This window comes from Solanum stenotomum, chromosome 3, assembly GCF_019186545.1.
Source record: "Solanum stenotomum isolate F172 chromosome 3, ASM1918654v1, whole genome shotgun sequence".
In the NCBI taxonomy this organism is placed as follows: domain Eukaryota; kingdom Viridiplantae; phylum Streptophyta; class Magnoliopsida; order Solanales; family Solanaceae; genus Solanum; species Solanum stenotomum.
Genome location: NC_064284.1, coordinates 16535598 through 16556700, shown reverse-complemented (window position 1 = coordinate 16556700; position 21103 = coordinate 16535598). Strand labels below are relative to the sequence as shown.

General features: G+C 32.5%; 3 protein-coding genes across 6 annotated transcripts; 2 read left to right on the top strand and 1 right to left on the bottom strand.

Moving 5' to 3' along the window:
• Window positions 1–6578: 6578 nt before the first annotated feature.
• LOC125858290 (uncharacterized) lies at window positions 6579–10956 on the top strand. Of its 4 annotated transcripts, none has more exons than XM_049538037.1 (8): window positions 6579–6793; window positions 6911–7015; window positions 7195–7281; window positions 7943–7993; window positions 8267–8360; window positions 8449–8533; window positions 8668–8901; window positions 10312–10956. In XM_049538037.1, exons 1-7 carry the CDS (start codon window positions 6662–6664, stop codon window positions 8837–8839), a joined length of 726 nt encoding a protein of 241 aa, XP_049393994.1. In that variant the 5' UTR covers window positions 6579–6661; the 3' UTR covers window positions 8840–8901; window positions 10312–10956. The 4 variants fall into 4 exon arrangements, with proteins under 4 accessions (XP_049393994.1, XP_049393996.1, XP_049393995.1 ...); XM_049538039.1 differs by lacking the exon at window positions 10312–10956 and adding an exon at window positions 9995–10268; XM_049538038.1 differs by lacking the exon at window positions 10312–10956 and adding an exon at window positions 9688–9988.
• A 1248-nt stretch (window positions 10957–12204) lies between these two features.
• On the top strand, window positions 12205–14740 carry LOC125858287 (L10-interacting MYB domain-containing protein-like). Its single transcript, XM_049538013.1, has 3 exons — window positions 12205–12312; window positions 13290–13649; window positions 13944–14740. Exons 1-3 carry the CDS (start codon window positions 12214–12216, stop codon window positions 14481–14483), a joined length of 999 nt encoding a protein of 332 aa, XP_049393970.1. The 5' UTR covers window positions 12205–12213; the 3' UTR covers window positions 14484–14740.
• A 2640-nt stretch (window positions 14741–17380) lies between these two features.
• LOC125858737 (uncharacterized) lies at window positions 17381–18379 on the bottom strand. The gene has a single exon (XM_049538551.1). The coding sequence runs from the start codon at window positions 18377–18379 to the stop codon at window positions 17381–17383; it is 999 nt and encodes a 332-aa protein (XP_049394508.1).
• Between the last annotated feature and the right edge of the window lie 2724 nt (window positions 18380–21103).

Below are 21103 nucleotides of genomic sequence, written 5' to 3'. Positions count from 1 at the left end.
AGAATGACTCGTATTTTATTCAAAATATTTTTATGTTTTTGTCAAAGCATGAAGAATTCTAAGAGATGAAATTCAACGCATGAAGTCTAACCTTTAACCTTCTCCAAATGAACTACTATAAAATAGTATAAATACCACTCCTTTTCCTCAAATGAATAAAGGAAGTTGAAAAACTAAATTTCATATGACAGCCAAATTACTCGAAGGTAAATGACAACTATCCATCCAATTATTTTACAAGATGGTAAAGTTAGTTTTATTATTTAGACATAATATGCAGTAATAGTTTGACTAATTCTCATTCTTTATTAGGGAAGAGATATTTTTTTTTCGTCTTACATATTGTAAATTGTAATAGGATGTTATCTGCTTTGAGTGTTTTGTCGATACCATCATCTAGACAGCTTTTTTAGATTTGTGTAATACAATAATTGTATCTATTTTCTTTTGCTATTTATTGTAATTGACACTTTAATTATATTGTAATTTTCTTTTGGACATCATTTGAAGTTTCATGTACAATAAGGAAAAAGGTGAATTTCATTCGAAAAGTTTTATAATACGCTACATATTTTAATAGGAGTATGCGAAGAACATCTGTTAGTCCATAGAACTTTACTCTTCAGATAAACTGGTGTACACCCTATTTCAATCGTGACTACAGTCATTCCCTTGTCTTAATTTGTCCTTACGTTTTGATTCTAAATTCTCATTTTAATAAGATCTGAAGCGCTTTACAATAAGAATATATAAATTATATTGTATTTGGATTAACAGTTTGACACATAAAAATGTAATAGGATTTTTTCAGGTTCAATCGCAATTATTAGGATCTGATAAATATTTGTAAGAAGGATTTATCATTTTATTTTTTGTAAATGTTATTGTTGGCATCGTATGCATATATGATGTGTTATGTGCAATCAAGATATATTTTAAAATGCATTGTTAACTCTCATGTCATATTGGCGACAATAGTTTTAATCATGATAAAAGTAATTTAAATGGTAGGATACAATATACACCAACATGTAAAGATTTATATACTAAATAGGCCCCCTCATTATTACCACTTGAGCAATTTTCAATATAATTATGTGTTACAGCGTTTAAAATTTTAAAGATATTTTTAAAAATATTCTATTCTTAATAAACTAATAAAAAGTTTAAATACTTCAAATATTTGTCTTATAAATCCATTTAAACATTTTGAAAACGTACACGATTAAATTTTAGTAATTTACCTTTATTTTAATAACTTAAATGTGTAATATACACGTGCAAAGCACGTGTCCAGAACTAGTTATCTAATAAATGACTTGATTGTATATTGATTTTTTAAAATAAATTTCACTTTACCCTCCTAATAGTTAGGATTGAAAATAATATCCTTTTACGTGTTGAACGATGATATTTTCACAACTTTCCCAACAGATAATCCAAATTTAGGATAGTCTGTTCATGGTCATCTCCACTTGAATTGTTTGCTTGTATGTCATGTGGTTTGAAAGTTATCGTGTAGCATTTACAAGTGACGCGTCGATCACTATAAACTTTTCACGTTTTCATTTAAACAATTCAAATTTAATTAACTAGTAATAAGTGAACATGTATTATGTGAATTCAAGATCTTCCTACTGGTGACAAGAGACTAGCTACAATCTAAATACAAGAACTTAAACTTGGTGATTCACAAATGTAGTTGGAAATTTTAGTTTGATCTTAATTTTCTTTTATAAATTGATTTGACATTTGACTCCAAAAAATTAATGAATCAACTTAAAAGTTAAATATGGAATCACCGAATGAAATATTGATCAATAAAAATAATTACAAAATATTGATCATTTTTAATACAATTTAAGAGATTTTACTAGTTTTTAGTATTTTGGGGATATAACTTATATCAAGAAAAAGTGCATTCAAATTCCAAATTCTTTGTAGAAAAAGTGTCAGATGATACAACAAGGTTTAATTGTATTAAGAGGTTATTTATAATTATTTAATAAGTGACTTGATTGTATAAAAGATTTTTTTTTAATAAATTTCACTTTACTCTCCTAATATTTGAGATTTGAAAATAATATCCTTTCACCTGTTGAATGACGATAATTTTACAACTTTATCGACATACCATCCAAATTTAGGGTGGTATGTTCGAGGTCATCTCCACTTGAATTGTCCACTTGTATGTTACTTGGTTCAAGAGTTGTCGTGTAGCATTTATAAGCGACGCATCGATCACTACAAACTTTTTACGTTTTCATTTAAATTTTGAATTTGATTATCTAGTAATAAGTGAATTCAAGATCTTCCTACTAATGACAAGAGCCTAGCTACAATCTAAATACAAATAACTTAAACTAGGTGATTCATTAATGTAGTTGAAATAACTTAAATTAGGTGATTCATTAATGTAGTTGGACATTTTAGTTTGATCTTAGATTTTTTTAAAATAAATTGATTTGACATTTGACTAAAAAAATTAATGAATCAACTTAAAAGTTAATTAAATCAACAAATCAAATATTGTTTAATAAAATAATTACAGAAATTGATATTTTTCTTATACAATTTAAAGATTAAAATTATTATTTTAAAGAAACAATTACATATAACATAAAGTTGTAATCTTTATAATTTTATGTAATGTCTAAAACTTTGAATTTACCTAAGAATCACTACTTTCAATATTTGATTAACTATATTAATGAAATTTGATCCATCCGTTTGGTCAAGATATTTTCTGTTGTTCCTTCTTAAAATGATTTTGCTTGCCAAAATTCAGTATTTGATCATCAAATACTGAAAATTTCGTTACTTTTTACCTTTTCACATTTATTTTTTTTTCTTTCAAATTTGGTCCTTTTTAATTATTATTTTTTATATATAAAATGACCTTATTTAAACTATATTTTATTTTTTTAAGAAAAAATACATTCAAACAACCGGATATAATTCGCAAAAACTGTAATCAAACTATCTTCAACTCCAACTTCAATTTTTTTTTAAATAAAGTGAAGGAAAACATTTGTAATAGTATGTAGCAACTCATATATGAGATTTAATTTATAATATAATCTTCTATCTATTTCGAACTTAGAACAAATTATATATATAAATTACTAAAGCAACAAGGACGGTGGGAGTTACACTGATTTTCCTTCTGGCTTGACTGAATGGACTGAGATCGAGGAACAACTATCGTGCTACTGACTTTTAATCGAATTGCAACTTTCTAGGTCGACTGCTGCCATTGCTAAGTGCTCCGCCACGAAGCAAGCTTTATATATATATATATATATATCAGGTAGTCAAGTTAGGTGATTTTGCTAGTTTTTAGTAATTTAGGGTATAACTTATAGTAAGAAAAAGTAGTCAAGTTAGGTGATTTTGCTAGATTTTAATAATTTGGGGAAGGGCTGTTTAAAATCGAACCGAACCTGATAATCTAAACCGAAAAAAAGTTATTGGTTTATCAAAAATGAGTTGTTAGTTTAACGGCATTGATAATGGTTTTGATTATTTTTTTGTTATCGGGTTGTCGGTTCTTAACGGTTTGAGGTTTTTTCTTAATGGGTTAATCGATAACCCGATAGTAAATTAAATAATTATATTTATACCATTTTGTATATAAAATCATTGACTTAGAGTTTGGTTTCCTACTTTTATTTTTTCAAACTCTTGGTTATTCTACAATATAAAAGTGTTTGCTTTTGAGCAAAATATAACTTATGAACTCATGTGCATGGTTCATTTGGTTTGTCACCTCGTTTCTAAGTGATTTTCAATGATTTTTTTTTGTGTCAAATCTTAACGGTTAAACCGATAACGATCAATAGCCGATAAGTCAATATCTTAATGGTTCTATAACGGTTTAGAATCTCTACAAACCGATAGCCAATAAGTCAAATCGATAAACTTCACAATCGAACCGAACCGACCAATAGACAATCCTAATTTGGGGTATAACTTATAGTAAGAAAATGTGCATTCAAATTATAAATACTCTTTGTAGAATGTATGATCAAACACAAATTTTCAAATAAAGCAAAAAATATTTGATTTTCAGGACCAAATACTCATTAAGGACCCGCGTATATAAAATCATGATTCGAAATTAAATATAGACAAAGGTGAAGATTTGCTTGAACATGCAATTTGAATTTCTTAAGTTGTATTTTCTCTCATAAACATGAAAATCCATAAGTAGGGAAAAATATCAAAATTTCCCGAATCATCTTACACATAATGTGCAAATCATATATAGTTCATAAACAAGACATTTATACATCATAAGACGACGCATAGATAAATTGCTTCTATTTATTTTTTATAATAAATATTTGTATTTAGAAATTTTCAAATACACATAATGTAATTTTATACACATAATGGAATTAATGTTTGAGATTTTGAAAATATAAAGTATATATATATATATGTTAATGTTACACTAGTTAGAGCGCACATATATATATATATATATGTTAATGTTACACTAGTTAGAGCACACATGTATTCAATCATATTATTTAGAGGGTAAGTCATTTTTTTCGCATGTTATTACTTTCTTTCGTTTTAATGAAAACTTATGATCAAGTAGTCAAAGTTATTATATTGTACACAAATAATAACTGGTTCAGACAAATTTTTAAAAGAGAAATAATATTTATTTAAAAGAACTTATTTTAAAAAGCAAATTATTTGGCTAAATTTATTTATGTTGGAATAGTATTTTTCTTCTTTGCTTTAATAGAAAATCTAAGCCGGATTGTATTACAAAGCTAAGATTTATGAAAGTACCCTAATTCTAGAGTTTACTTGAGTGAAAAAACTAGTTTCACCCGCATGGTTTTTGATTGATCCAAACTAGTTTCACACTATAACAAGGTTTGTCCGTATTAAAAGGTTATTTGTAATTATGTAATAAACGATTTGATCGTATAAATAAATATTTTTTAGTAAAATTCACTTTATCCTTCTAATATTTAAGATTTGAAAATAATATTTTTTCACTTGTTAAATGACGATAATTTCACGATTTTCTTGACAGATAGTCCAAATATATGGTGGTCTGATCGAAGTCATCTCCATTTGAATTGTCCGCTTGTATGCCACGTGGTTTGATAATTATCGTGTAACATTTACAAGCGGCGCGTCGATCACTACAAACTTTTCACGTTTCCATTTAAATTTTAAATTTGATTATTTAGTGATAAGTAGATATATATTATGTGTATTCAAGATCTTCCTACTGGAGGTTAGCTACAACCTAATACAAAAAGCATAAACTTGGTGATTCACTATTCGATATTTTAGTTTGATCTTAATTTTCTTAATAAATGAATTTAATATTTGACTCAAAAAGATTAATGAATCAACTTAAAAGTTAAATATTGAATCACCAAATCAAATATTGATCAATAAAAATAATTATAGAATGTTGATTATTTTTTATCCAATTTAACAATCAAAATTATTATTTTGAAGAAATAATTACATATAACATAAAATTGTAATTTTTATAATTTTATGTAATGTCTAGAATTTCGAATTCACCTAAGAATCTTTACTTTCAATACTTGATAAATCAAATATTTGATACCAACTATAATAATGAAATTTGAAACCACCCGCTTGGCCATGATTTTTTGCGTTTTTTTCTTCTAAAAATTATTTTAACTTACTCAAAAATTAGTGTTTGATCATGAAAATATCAAAAATTCTATTTCTTTTTATCCTTTTCACTTTTACTATTTTATTATTTTCTTCAATTTTTGTCCTTTTAATTATTTTTATATATAAAAATGACCTTATTTAAGATATTTTTTTTATAGAAAAAATATATTGAAACAACCGATTATTATTTGTAAAAATTATAACCAAATCATCCTCAACTCCAACTTCAAATTTTTTAAATAAAGTGAAGAATATTTATAATGGTATGTAGTAGCTCATATATGAGATTCACTTTATGACATTATGTACTATCTATTTCAAGCTTAGATCAGGTTTGATTATATACATGTTTCAGGTAGTCAAGTTAAGTGATTTTGCTAATTTTTAGTAATTTGACGGTATAACTTATAACAAGAAAAAATGCATTCAAATTCTAAAAATTCTTTGTGTGAGTATGATCAAACACAAATTTAACTTTAATTTTTTCAAATTAAATGAAAAATATATGATTTTCATGACCAAATGTCCACTATGGACGCACTGGATATGAGATATAAAATCATGATTTGAAATTAGATAGATATGAATGTAAAGTTTCTGTTGGACATTCAAATTGGAGTTCCTAAGTTGTATTTTTCCGATAAACATGAAAATTCACAAGTAGTATAAAATATTAAAATTTCCCCAATTATCTTACCGAATGAGCAAACCATATATATCTTCTATAAATAAATAATGTGCTTAGAAATTTTCAATCACACTTAATGTAATTTTATAAGATCTCTAGTCAATAATAATAATAATTAGTAACCCAAAAATAATAATTAAGCATTTATTTAATATAGAATGATAAAAAATTAAACACCTTTGAGGGCAATATGTACAAAAGTTTCTTTCTAATATAGCAGCATAAGAAAAAGTGTTGCAAATTAAAGGGATAAATTTGTAAAACATCAAATTAGAGGTTTCCAACGGCGGCATGGTAGATAACGGGGACGACGGCGAACCGGCGGGTACGTCTCCGGCTGAAGAAGTAATGACTACTTTTTCTCGCCACCATTTCGGAAGTTCTGAAGACACCGCCGATGGCTTCTCCGTCACCATTATCGAGGTCTTTCCTCTCTTTTAAATCTCTCTAATTTCACAACTCTATTATGTACAATTTCAAAAGCGAGCAAAACAAGAAGAATGAACTCAGCATAGCTATTTCCTTTTGGCATGTAACTAGAACATGAAAGAAGAGTACGGTTTGTTCGTATGGCCTTGCAGTATTATTCTAGCCGAGTACGTATGGCAACAAAAGTCGCGCTTTACTAGCGCATCTGTGGTTGAGGTAATGAACCTGAATTTGCTTTATTCTATTACTTGTTCTTTCTGTTATTGAAAATTTTATGACTTCGTTGCAAATTGATATTGAAGCCTAGCAGTGTTTGTTGCCTATTTTGCGTACTGTGTTTTAGTCTTAGTTTGATTAGTGTTTTATCTACTTCTTATTCATCATATGGTTTACAGCTTGGGGCAGGGACCTCGTTGCCTGGGCTAGTTGCTGCAAAAGTGGGTGCAGATGTGACGCTGACTGACGATTCAAACAGATCAGAGGTCTGATTTTGTTACTAGTTTTTCAGTAGACACTGAATTGAGACTTCATTATTTGATCATAGCCCTTGAAACAGTGTTTTAACCCCGTTAATAAACTATGGATGTGTTACATATCTATATTACTGGTAATCTAAATTGGGTTCAAGAACTGGGCATATAATATCGCACAACAGGAATGCAGTATTAGGAATTATTGGTAAAGGAGAAGCCCTTTGCCTTTTCTCCTCTATCTTAATCACCTTGGATTGTAAAGTGTTTTGGTGTATTTTGAGGCTTTTGTTGTCATGAAAAATCTGGTGTGCCCCACAACAGTATTGGTAATCGAAGTAATATGGTTACAGAAACTGTTGGACTGTTCTGGGTTTTGACTTGTAGAATTTGTCCTGGGGATGCTTTATATGAAATAGAGCTGCCATTGACCCTATTCTCACACACTCATGTTGCTTCAGTATTAGTGATCAACAATCTGAAGTTACAGTAGTGATTGATGTCATTGAATTACTAAACAATTGATGCTAGTAGGTAGGCTAGAAAGTACCGATCCTGAGTAAGAATGTCTCAAACATTTTGAAGAATTTATTTGTCAGCACCTTGAACTCCCATATATGCACCAAGATACTTACTTCAGTTTTACTAGAACTGTTTTTCTGTTGATATACAGGTGCTCACTCATATGAGAAGACAGTGTGACTTAAATGCTATCAAATGCAAGGTAATCTGCATGCTTTTGTTTTCTATATATGCAACTTCTCATTCCACATGATGCATTTTGTGTAGAAGGGGTAAACTGTGTCCATTTTACTTGAGTATCTAAGAGCATACAGAATGCCTTGGAACAGTGATAGTTTTTATGCGTGTCTCCTCCGTAGGTGTTATGAAGATCTTCTTTCATGCCTTTATTTTGTGCAAGATATCTATTTGAGGTCTTTCATTTTCACATTGCCCATGCTGTTATTGAAGTATTTTATTCAATTTTTTCTTCTAGATACACGGACTTACATGGGGTGTGTGGGGTACACAAACCTTCTGTCTGTGCCCAAACATTATCCTTGGAGCTGATGTCCTATATGACAGTTGTGGTAGGATTATCTTTATTTATCTTGTTCTTTCCTTCTTTTCTGGACCTGTCTACTGAAGTTGAAATGTCTATCTTGCATGGTTACCAAGCCTTTGATGATCTTTTTGCAACTGTGGCATTTTTACTCCAGAGTAGTCCATCATCCGTTTTTATTACTACATATCACAACAGAAGGTGCATTTCTATCTTCTTTTCTTGCTTTAGGTTCAGCTAAGGATTCTTTTCTTGTGTACTTAGCTCATTCAGAGGTATAGATGATCCAACTTCTGAGGGAGATGTTTCCTCTAATTGATTTAAACCATGTGTAGTGGGCATCACCTAATTGGATTTTTGATGGTGAAATGGGGCCTGAAGTGTGTTAAGCTTCTTGATGGGTTCTCATTCATGCCATCTTACAAGACGTCTAGTTTGAGTGGTAACATTCAATTGGCTGAGATTGTTTTGGACACAGCTAACGGAGACGAGAAAAAACTGATGTAACTGAATTCAAGCGTGATGGTGCTAAGTATTAGGTTCTGCTGACGTATTTTACTTCCTCCACTGTAAGTCAGTGATCCACTACTTGTCAAATATATAGCTTTTTAAAAATCTTTGCTGCTGTCCTCTTATTTTTTACTTTTTAAATGATACCATAATTTGTAATAGTTCAGGTTTCTATGCAATAACTTGTGATCAACTAAATAGAAGTGACTAGTGCAACAAGGTCTTATGAAAAGAGCCATTATTTCCTCTAATTATTGCATTCAATATAATGAACTATGATAATACAGGGAATGATAGATAAAAGTAGAATCAACTTTGAATTAATCAGTTAACTGCCATGCAATTTTTTTAACCATGTCACCTCCTGTAAGGCTGCTCATCTTTGATCATAGAATTGGAAAAAACTTTGGAGAAATCTGCTTTTGAGCTAGCAAAATCATTAACCATATCTTTAGTTTTGGAGTACTTGAATAGAGCTTGTTCTGAATAAAACAAGCTCTTTCACCGGAGAATTTGCTTGTTATTGCATCAATATAATGAACTATGATAATACAGGGAATGATAGATAAAAGTAGAATTAACTTTGAATTAATCAGTTAACTGTCATGCAATTTTTTTAACCATGTCACCTCCTGTAAGGCTGCTCATCTTTGATCATAGAATTGGAAAAAACTTTGGAGAAATCTGCTTTTGAGCTAGCAAAATCATTAACCATATCTTTAGTTTTGGAGTACTTGAATAAAGCTTGTTCTGAATAAAACAAGCTCTTCCACCGGAGAATTAGCTTGTTATATATTATTATAAAGGTGGTTGATGATGGATCTATGGGTCTTCCCATGTTTCAGTGAATATATGCTCTTCAAGAGTGCTGCAAAGGCTGGGTGTAATGTAATGTCAATGTCATAGGTGGTATTGAAGTTGTGTATCCATTTATTGCATGATGAGCAATGGGAAAAAAACTCCTAGACTCTAGAGATAGAGTAGACCATGTGAGATTTGGAGCTTTGTCATATTCACCCGAGAGAGCCATCAAGTCTTCAATTGATAGACCCCTCTGGGAGAAACTTTGTTGAAGTCGATTTGTTCAATGCTGGACTTGGCAGCTGTTCTGTTTCACTAGCTTTTGATATTCACCCATCTTTTCTTTTTCAGGCATATTCACTAAGGCCCACCAGAGCAAATCAACTTTATTAAGCTGGTAGAATATAACATTGATTGTATTTACCTGTTTTGGTAATACCATGTCAAAAAATAAGAAATAACTTTAATGCGCGATATCACTAATTGATAGGAAATCACTAATTTTCTCCCATTGTATAATGTGTATGACTTTGTCAATTATCATACCATTTATCTATTTTTTGGGCATTCTAGAGTAATTAATATTAGAAGGAACTGATTTACTGCATTGCTGTCCTCTTTATATGTATTCTGTCTGCTTATCATAGGGGGAAATTTATCATCACCAGTGCATCTATCGCAGCAAAGGCTGAAGTATATGTGCATGAGACTATGCTGGGGCAAAGAGCTTCAATTGCTTTCTTTGCATTATCAATGACATAGGATGCATGCAAAGAAACATTAGGAGGACCATCTTTTTCTGCCAAGTTTTTCCCTTGGAGTTCAGCAAAACCAAAGCATCACAACCTGTCAAGAAGGTAAAAGGGGATAAAATCGTAAAAAGAAAAAGCAACGGGAGGGGGAAGTGTGAGAAAGTTTAACCATTATGGGATTTTTATAATTGAATAAGGTTTGTGGTTGTGTACTCGGATGGCACTATCATGGAAATGCTGCAGGCACTGTTTTGTCCTTCTTCGTGGCCTCCTCAACTGCTTGTTTGACTTGCCTCAGGGCATGTGAGCTCAACATGGTACAAAATAAGACATCGATTCTTTATGCCAAGTACATAAGAATGGCAAAGGCTATTTATAGGAAGAAGGCCAAAAGTTGTGTTATTTTTTTGAATTTGTTGATTTGAAATGGTTGGTTAAAATAGTGAATTTGGTTGCAGGCATGTTTGCTACAAGTTGTGGAGAGCGTTTAAGTTTCTATTGTTAGTAGATATATCATGTTACTTTTGTCTGCCCACCTTTTTGCAGCTTGCTGAACCTTGCCAAATGGGTACTATATAAACCAGGCATGCCTCCCTTCTCTTTTTCGGGATGTGGTCTCGCGGTTAATGCATCGCTTGAAAATAATAGGAAAGGAGGGACAAATTACAGTAGAGACAAAATACTAGGTTTTTTAAAAATAATCGTTTTACCCCGTCTTGGTGGACAAAGTTATTTGTGCTCACAAGCTAGTTCATATAAATTTATATGACAAGAAATTTATATGCTCTTACCGTTTTACTTGTCACAAATTTCTTTTTAGAGCCATATGATATAAATTTTGACCAGCATCTATATTTTTCATCATATTAATATAAGAAAAATTATAATTTGTAGTAATTTTGAATATCTAAATTTGGATTTTCAAAATATTTTCGTAGGTATTTCTTTGCTCAGGTACATGTTTCAGAATATTGCACGGTTATATATATCAGAAAAAATGGATATTTTGTTTATCTACTTAGTCCCACGTGACAAATGTTAAAGTTAAGCCGGAAAACGACTAGTAGAAATAAAACAAATCAAACACTTCAAGAATAAAACCTTTGTGCATATTTTACATTTAGCTTAATATCAAATATAGTACTTATATTTTTTCTTCACAAATTTAAAGATAAATTCAAACTATAGAAGATAAAATTCGATTGGAAAGAGTAAAGAGTAACCTCAGCCACCAACAAGAGTTGTGGCGGAGTGGTAAATGCTCCTTTCAGGGGGTGGCTTTAATAAATCGGTGGCCTAAAGACAAATTCGAATGAAGGCCTTAAATTTGAATATATATTTTTTATGAAGTTTATTATAGTCAATTATTTAATCTTTGAGACAGAGTATTAATAATTTGTCAAACTTCTATTACTTCTTTGTTGTTTTATAACTTTTTTTATTTTCTACAAATAATATTCGATATTTTTTTTTTAAAAAATACTTATAACTTATTATTTTTTTTTTAGAAATGAGGCCCCTCAAATTTTGGGGTATGCTTTTTTTGCAAAGCTGTAGAGTCGCCCCTGACTCCTTCATTCTTAATCAGAAGTCTTGAATTCAAATTTCTCTTGGTAGGGAGTCATCTTTGTTAGGTAGGCTTTAGCCCCTCAATGTGGGTACTGAACATCATGCCGAAATAAATAATAAAAAATTAACCTCGGCATATTTGACATTACCGTCAAAGGTTAGGGGGTGTAAGTGCAAATTGATAGAAGATTTTGGGTTTTTTATAAAATATATTCTCTTGATCTCGTACGCACAAGGAGAAAAAGGGCTATGCCGTGTTTGGATGGCCAAAGTTGTGAATTAGGGGAAAATCCAGTTGTTTACTGTAACGAAAGTAGGTCAGTTTTTACAGCAGCAGTTTGCTCAGAGGTAAATTCTCTCTGTTCGATGTATATTTTTATTATTATTTATTCGTCTGCATTGTTCATATAAAAAAGATTCACGTAATTTCTCTTCTGTTTCGTAATTTCTAGGGCTGTCTTTTTCACCAATTTGATTACTATGAATTGTATAAAGTGGAAATTTTAGAATTTTATCAAGCTTATAATCGAATTGGATTAACTTTTGGCGCGTGGTTAGTGGTCAGACGAGATTTGAACCATGTATCCAAGTGGCCACAATGAAGTTGTCATCACTAAACTTTAATTCTTTCAAGTCCAATGTTGGTCTGTTCTACTAATTTAACGGGATACCTGTATGACAGATGGAAAGGAATCACCTAATGTTTTTGTATCTGTTGCGATTTGAACTTCTCAAATTACTCTATTGACTACTGTGTCATACCTTGAGTGCCAATAGACGTTTATGTATTTGTTCCTTTGTGGAAAAAAATTATATACTTTGGTGTTTGTGAGTTAAACAAATGTGAAATTGCTGTTTTCTAGTATTGAGTTATAGTTTCCGGGTAAAAGGTTCACTGAAATTGCTAATTGTTGTGATAGGTCGAAGGCGAATTGGTTCATTTGCATCTGTGTATGCATGAAAAATTGAAACTTTAAGGAAATGGAAGAAGAGGGTATAGTGTTTGGTACATAAGAGAAGAGGGTATTCTTTAGTGTTTGGTACATAACGTCTTGTTAACTAGAGGATACCGTTTCTCCTTTTGATAAAAACTTCATGTTGGATAACGCCTCAATCTTTACGTAAATACTAATTCTCAATGCAAGTGTCTTTGGTGATACATGTATTCATCTTTGAACATTACTTGGATGTTTGAATGCCATCTTTGAGATGAAAAACAAAAGTTTTCAAGCTTGAAGTTCTGTTATCTCTGTGTTGTTCTTGCTTGTCATGGTAAGGCGCAATACTGCTATAATTAATAATTGTACTTTTGTTCAATCAAATAGATGGCTGGGAGGCCGGCTCGTTTGAAAACACAGGTAACTGTGCAGCAGCGAGAATCCCAGTGTAGAGCTAAGTGGACCACATCTCTTACTATAATATTGGTGGGGTTAATGGTAGACGAAGTTCAAGGAGGGCATAAACAAAACAAGTCTTTTAGCAAGAAAGGTTGGAAATGTATTTGTGATGAGTTTCATAAAAGAACCGGTCTTACATGGGAGAGGGAGCAATTGAAGTATCGATATGCTGCACTAAGAAAGCTTTTTGCTACTATGAAATTGCTACTTGATCATACTGATTTCAAATGGGATGAAACTACAGGTTTAGTGACAGCAACAGATGAAGCTTGGGATCGGTATATGAAGGTGTGTTCCCACATTTTCTGTTCTGAAAAGAAATACTTTAGCTGCTAGGACACACTTTTCTGTTTGCAAGTTGAACTCTGGTTTCCTTTTTATTTTCTTATAATTCCTAATTCCAGAAGATTCTTGTGAACGAAACGTCCTTTTTCAATGCCTAAGTAATTCATTGCTGGATCACAAAAGTGATTTATTGATGGATTGCAGTTTACCATATCTAAGTTTTTCATGCCAAGGTCTTTATATTGTTCTTATAGAAATCATCCATCACAAAACCCCCCCTTGACATGTACTAATCAGGAACATCCAGATGTGGAGACCATAAGGAGCACAGGCTGCCCATTTTACAAGGGACTGAGCATGATATTTGCGGATTCTGGAAGTAGAGGGACAGATAATGGATCTACTATGCACAAGGACCGTCTCCCCGGTTTATCATCTCATTCTCAACCTCCAACACTGTCCCAGGAAGAGTTGTCATATTCAGAGTCTGAAGAAGGTCCTGATTCCAATGAACAAGAAATTATTCAATCTGTGAGCTCACCTACTGATACAGGTCGAAAGAAAAGGCGCAAGGGGGTTGATGGTGCTATTGCAAGAGCTATATCCGAGATGGCTGCTGCTTCAAGACTTAGAGCTTCTGCTGTTAAGAAGTGCAGTGACAAGTTCACCATAACCGACTGTATTAGAGCGTTAGATAAATTGGAAGGTGTCAATGACCAAGTTTATTATGCTACTTTGGATCTCTTCAACAATCATGCAGCTAGGGAGATTTTCTTATCTCTCAACGTTGGGAAGCGGCTGACCTGGTTGACTGGCAAATTGTCTGGTCCTCCCTAATTTAAAAATTAAGTTCTCCTAATTTTGTTATATTCAAGTAAGCAACCATATATTATCTCAAGTAGTCATTGATTGGTTTTTACAGAGCTGGAAGCTTCATGTATAGACCACATTATTTCTCCTTTTTAACAACTAGGAGTAAGAATATATTTCAGAATTTGGCAACTGTGAGATTAAATTTTGGCAGGAGTTGAAAATTGCTGCACGAGGGAGCATTTTGTTAAAAAATTGAGTACACTCATCATGCATTCGGATGAAATCTGCCATTGTTTCTGTTCATTATTATTTATAACCAGTGTGGAAGCTAAATCTCTTTTAAACTAATAACATCCTCTGATGAACCCTAGTAGCTNGTTGAAAATTGCTGCACGAGGGAGCATTTTGTTAAAAAATTGAGTACACTCATCATGCATTCGGATGAAATCTGCCATTGTTTCTGTTCATTATTATTTATAACCAGTGTGGAAGCTAAATCTCTTCTAAACTAATAACATCCTCTGATGACAAACCCTAGTAGCTTGTCTTGCACAAAATAAATCAAAGCGCAGTCACCACTTTCATCAACCGTACTCTGTCAGAAAGGTTAAACCGTTGATATTCACTCTTCAGAATATCTGCATTACCAGGTTTTCGATGAATTCTATATATACATCAAGTCAAAATTAACTCTTCCTTCTATTGTGGCTGCCTGGATCACAGCGAAGCCACTCTGTTTCAGTGTCTCTCAAGGTAAGATATTGTGCACCTCATCCTTATCTTTAGCTTGATTATTATGTATCAACTCAAATACATGTGTCCACACATTAGTGATTTCTGTCAGCTAGGTTATTCTTTTATACTAGTGGTGTTTAGGTCAACTTGTGTGTACCTCGACTATACATGTTGCCTCTCACCGGTATAGATACCGAGTGAGTAGAATCTGGAGATTATTCAATGTCATCACCCGTGTTATTATCACTGTCTAATTTGTCATACTTTGGCCTTGTCATCCTCAGCCTTTGCTCCTCTCTCAACCATGATCCCAGGGTTCTTACATTTGGGCTAGTAGAGGTTTTAGGTATAGAAAAAAGTGTCATACTTGAACTTCAACAATCAAAGCTCAGTAAACCTTCTTCTCAAGCTCTTTGAATGCCATTTTCCGACTTCTTTTGCTTGAGCTTTTCTACTTGTTGCACCAAAACAATTCCTTCGAATGCTACTTTTTATCTGGAGAATTGTGTAGTCCAAGTTGCCACCCTTTACTGCAGTATTGGTCTATTATCACAATTTGGTATTGTGGTGGTTTCAAGGTTTTGATTCATGCCCCAAATTGATATATGTGTGGGAGCATGTTATTCATTACAATTTCTTATTTCGCAGTGAAATACCTACAAAAAAAATCATGGTCAGGAAGGTTAGAGCAGCCAAAGCCATTGGAATTTTGATTTTACACATTGGAAAAATCCATTTTGCTATTAATAGACTAGGAATGGGGAAAGGATTAACCGAAAGAAAAGCAGTCAATTAGTTATTCGTCAAATTTTTATTTATTTAATGACCAAAATTAAATGGGATATATAGCTAGGAAACATAGAATACAAATTCATTTATTTGCATCAAGCTTTCAAGGGGTTCATTCAAGGCATACTAGAATTATCACTCAACAGAAAATAAGAGCTTTAGTTCTGCCCATCGGGATAGGAATAGGAAAAAGAGAGATTCTCGTCGTTAAAATAAAAAAAATATTGTTACTTTTTTAAAAATAAAATCTTGAGCTAAAATTTGCATTGTGATTATGAAAGTTAAATATCACTATGTTAAAATTATTGAGATTAATCGGGTCAAATTGGGCGGGTCAAAACCCAACACATGAGCCCAAACTAAACTTGGGCGGGTCAAGACCCAACCTGATTTCTATTTCAATTCATTTTAATATCTCCAATTTCAACTCAACCCGCTCATTTGGCACCCCCTAACTACTACTAATCATCATCATGTGTTCACTCAGTTAAAGAGGAAAAACGCAGGGAAGAGTAACAAGTTCCACAGGGCAATTGTTGGTGGAGGCGGCACATGGAAAAGATCCGACATTAGTAAACCAAAATACGACAAGAAAAGATCAGTAATTGGGTTCAAGAACAGGTTCCGTTTTGATGAAAAAAACCAAGCCCCAACCTGCTATATGAAATAATATCGCGTTAGTGATAAAATACTAGAGGACTTGAGACTACATGGTAAAATTCGATATGACGATTTTACTGTATGTAGCACTTGGAGGAAAGCCACTTCAGAGAATTTTCTTGGCAGTTGTTCATCACAATGTCAAGAAACTGTGAAATCCAGTGCAATTCCATCTGATGAGTTAAACAGTATTTTGAATGGGAACATGAAATCAAATGTGACCCAATTGCCTGCTGCAATACAAGAAGAATGTTCTGTTCCTGTGCTTCATCGAGAAACTCTCTCTGTTAGTTTACTCGCAAAAGAGTCAAATGTGCCTGCCGCAAAAGAAGTAGAAGAATGCTCTGTTCCTGTGGAAACTCGTCCGGATTATGACATTGCTACTTACCACAAAGAACTTGATGCGTATGCTGCCTCTATACTCGAAACAATGGTTCCTTACGTTCCAGAACCCCAAGAAGATGATGATGAAATCCCACTTTTCAGCGAAGATTTTTATATTGGTCATACAAATCTGTGGAGTTAAGTAATCTGTGATGGTTGATACAACTCGTTCTTATGTTTTAATTGTTTTTATCTGTCAATGCATTTCTGTAACAACTCAAGTTACCACACAACGAGGATATCTATTATAATCGTTGACAATACAAAATACAATTGAGAAATGGAAACAACAAGCAAGTAACCACTACCGATTCTTAAAATGAAACTCAGAATGTAATCAAAGGGGAAGAAGATCAGAAATTNTACTGATCACGATTAGGAGCTTTCTGATGCTGGTTTGTACCATAATTGTTTGAGGTTTGGGAATTAAAAGAATTTGTAGGCGTGCCACCAGATGGGTAACCATGTAGCTTGTAGCATTTGTCTTTAATGTGACCTGGCCTTCTACAGAATTCACAAAAAGGTCTCCCTCTAGGTGTTGTGTTGGGAACAGAATAATTTGTTTGAAAATTTCTTCCTCCTGAACCTGATGAACTCGCTATGAGGGAACTACTTTCAGCAAACATTTGGTTGTTGTTGGGCTTGAATTCCCTTTGTTTCTCCTCTTGCACTAACAATGCAAAAGCTTGTGCCATAGAAGGTAAGGGATTCATCATCAAAATACTTCCCCTAATTGTGGTATACACCACATTCAAACCCATGAGAAACTGAATCAGACGTCTATCTTGTTCTGCCTTATGAATATTAGCCTTAGCTCCACACACACATACACAATTGCACTGACTTAAAACACATAAATTGTTCAGCTCTTCCCAAAGCTTTTTCATGCGAGTATAGTATGTAGTGATATCGAGAATACCTTGATTAAGATCATTAATTTCCTTCTGAGTCTGATACAATTTTGCTCCATTTGTTTGATCATAACGATCCTCCAGTTCTGTCCACAGTTCCAGAGCATCATTGACATACTCAACACTGTCTGCAATATCTCGACTTAGAGAATTGAGAATCCAAGAGGTAACCATATCGTCGCACCTCACCCATTGACAATAAGTGGAATGATTTGCATCTGGTTTCTTACACTCACCATTGATGAAGACTAGCTTGTTCTTCACCGACAAAGATCGAAGTACACTACGGCGCCAAGAGTGAAATCCAGTGCCATTAAAAGGAACAGGTACAAGCACTGCACCAGGACTATCTGAGGGATGAATGTAAAAATGACTTCCCGTATCAATTCCAGATGAAGTAGTGCTAGCTGAATCAGTGCTAGCAGATGTGAGATCTACCATTTCTAATCAGAAAGAAAAAAAAATCGAAGAAAAATTGGGGAAAAGAGAAGATTTGATGCAGAAATTAAAGACGAAGAGAAAGAGGAAGAACAAAGTGTCCTAGCTTTGATACCATGTTAAGATGAAAGGTTTGAGAAGACGAAAACCTCCATTGATGATGAGAGCATAAAGCTTGATTAGAGAAGAAGAATGAAATTCTGCATTCTGAATTAATTGTGTACAATGGTAGTTCAGACTAGTATTTATACAACTGAATGAGTAAAATATCTAAAGTCCTAACTAACTGAAAGAAAGCAACTACCACGTGATTTGACAACTAACTAACTAATTCTAACAGACTCGATGAATTAATTAATATGACATTTACAGTAAATTAACCAATTCTAAATGTATCCACACCACTTAATCTCAATAATGCTGCCTCTATACTCGAAACAATGGTTCCTTACGTTCCAGAACCCCAAGAAGATGATGATGAAATCCCACTTTTCAGCGAAGATTTTTATATTGGTCATACAAATCTGCGGAGTTAAGTAATCTGTGATGGTTGATACAACTCGTTCTTATGTTTTTAATTGTTTTTATCTGTCAATGCATTTCTGTAACAACTCAAGTTACCACACAACGAGGATATCTATTATAATCGTTGACAATACAAAATACAATTGAGAAATGGAAACAACAAGCAAGTAACCACTAGCGATTCTTAAAACGAAACTCAGAATGTAATCAAAGGGGAAGAAGATCAGAAATTACAGAGATGGATAGAAGGAGATGAGAAGCTTAGACTAAGAATGGAGATGAGAGGAATCAGACTCTTTTCTTAACAATTTGCATAATTCCTGAATCACATTGCACTACCCTTTTTGATGGAGTCGTTTCCATGCCCACTACTCAATCCGGATCTCAAATTAACCTAGCCCTATTGCTTGTTCTCGGCCCAATAGCTCTTGTCATCCCTATAACTACTTGTATGACGTTGGTATCCAGAATTTCGTTCATAACAATTTCAGTTTCCTTTACTTTGTGGTTTCTAAATCTGGTTTATGAAAATATTTCTTAAAAGGTTTAATAGTTGAAAAGAAAACTGCAGTGTTTGGATTAAAGAGATTCATGGTTAGCTGCAAATCAACATTGAGCCCTTTTGTGTTTAATTATTTTCCCTTCAAGTCTCTCTCTGATATTTTCGGTTCAGTTGTCTTCACCACTTTGATTTTTTCCATCATTTTTCAGTTAGTTGCGTGAAACTGTAAGGTCAAGTTTCATTCACAAAATTTCTACTTTTTTCCAAGTAGAGTTCATGTTTAAACACAGTTTCACCAGTACAATTTGTTCCTAGTTGAGGTTTCCGCATGACAACACACTGATTCACAAAGTATAGAGGAATAGCGCGTTGCTACCTCTATACAGTGCTTAAGTCTTGAAGTGAGGCTCAAACGTGTTGAACACTTTGTCTCGCTTAATGTGTCTTCATCAAGGTGCTAAAATATACTTTTGAAGAGGCGGCACTAAACTATTTATATCTCACTTCATTGTTAAAAAAAGATCAATTTCTTAGATTATATATTTATCATTCATGCTTATAATTATTAGTCTTAGACTACACATATATATGTATTGTTTCTCCTTTTGCGTCTCTTTACATTAAAGTAAACGTTTTTTTTTCTCTTTTGATAACACTACCCTTTCCATACTTATCTATCATTAAAAATCTAACATGGCAGCTTCCATGCTACTTTTTTAGTAAACAACATCGGTAATAGAAACTAGTTACACTCAGATGAACCAATTTCATTGATCACTGGACCATACCGTACCCTTCTAAATCTGTCTTTAACTTAATGTAATCGATGACATAAGGAGAATAATCAATATATACATGTGCTCTAAGTTAAGGGAAACAAATTTGTTATCAATCCCTATAATTAAGTTGTCTATGTATATTATAAGGAATATGACTATTTATTCTTTGTCGTTTGGTAGGAAGAATTAAGAGAAATAGTTCATGTATTATGTATGGTATTATTTAGTTTTATATTTGGTAAGAATTTTGGTTATATGCCTTCCATTTAGTAATATTAGTAGTAATACATATGATTTAATACCATGAGATTAATCTATGTAGAGACAAAAATATCCATCAAATCCTTATAATCATTTTATTTATTTTCTCGATTTTATGTTTTATATTTGTACTAGTAAATTTATTTGAATAAATTAGCTTACAAATTTTATTATTTAGAGAAAGTTGTTTGTTGCTAAACAAATCAAGCACAAATCAATACAATATTTAAATAAATTAGCTTACAATTTTTATTATTTAGAGAAAGTTGTTTGTTGCTAAACACATCGAGTACAAATCAATACAAATTTGAAATGTGAGTTGTTTAATATTTACTAATTGAAAGGTAAATATATAACCACATGACGTTTGTGATCTCAATTGAATGTATTACTTGTTGATATATATGTGATTTTCTAATCATTTGTATTTTAAACAATTTATAAAATTACATACNNTTAAACTTAAAGTTAAAACGCCTAATCGCACCGACTCACACTGAAAACCTCGGGAGTCATGTCGACCATGCTACTACCCTAAAATGACCCTTCCGGAGCTGATGGAATCGTCAGAATTGGATTCCAATGTCATCTTCTTGAACTTTTGATCGAAAATGATCGTTTAAGGTTCTAAGCTCCAGAACACAAAAACTCGCACCAAGA

Bases quoted from the DNA above. Each gene is read 5' to 3' on its own strand.
- LOC125858290 (XM_049538037.1), top strand. From the start codon at position 6,662: ATGGTAGATAACGGGGACGACGGCGAACCGGCGGGTACGTCTCCGGCT. The intron at 7,282-7,942 runs GTCTGATTTTGT...GTTGATATACAG, and splicing joins ACGATTCAAACAGATCAGAG to GTGCTCACTCATATGAGAAG. The intron at 7,994-8,266 runs GTAATCTGCATG...TTTTTCTTCTAG, and splicing joins TAAATGCTATCAAATGCAAG to ATACACGGACTTACATGGGG.
- LOC125858287 (XM_049538013.1), top strand. From the start codon at position 12,214: ATGCCGTGTTTGGATGGCCAAAGTTGTGAATTAGGGGAAAATCCAGTT. The intron at 12,313-13,289 runs GTAAATTCTCTC...TCAATCAAATAG, and splicing joins CAGCAGCAGTTTGCTCAGAG to ATGGCTGGGAGGCCGGCTCG. The intron at 13,650-13,943 runs GTGTGTTCCCAC...TGTACTAATCAG, and splicing joins CTTGGGATCGGTATATGAAG to GAACATCCAGATGTGGAGAC.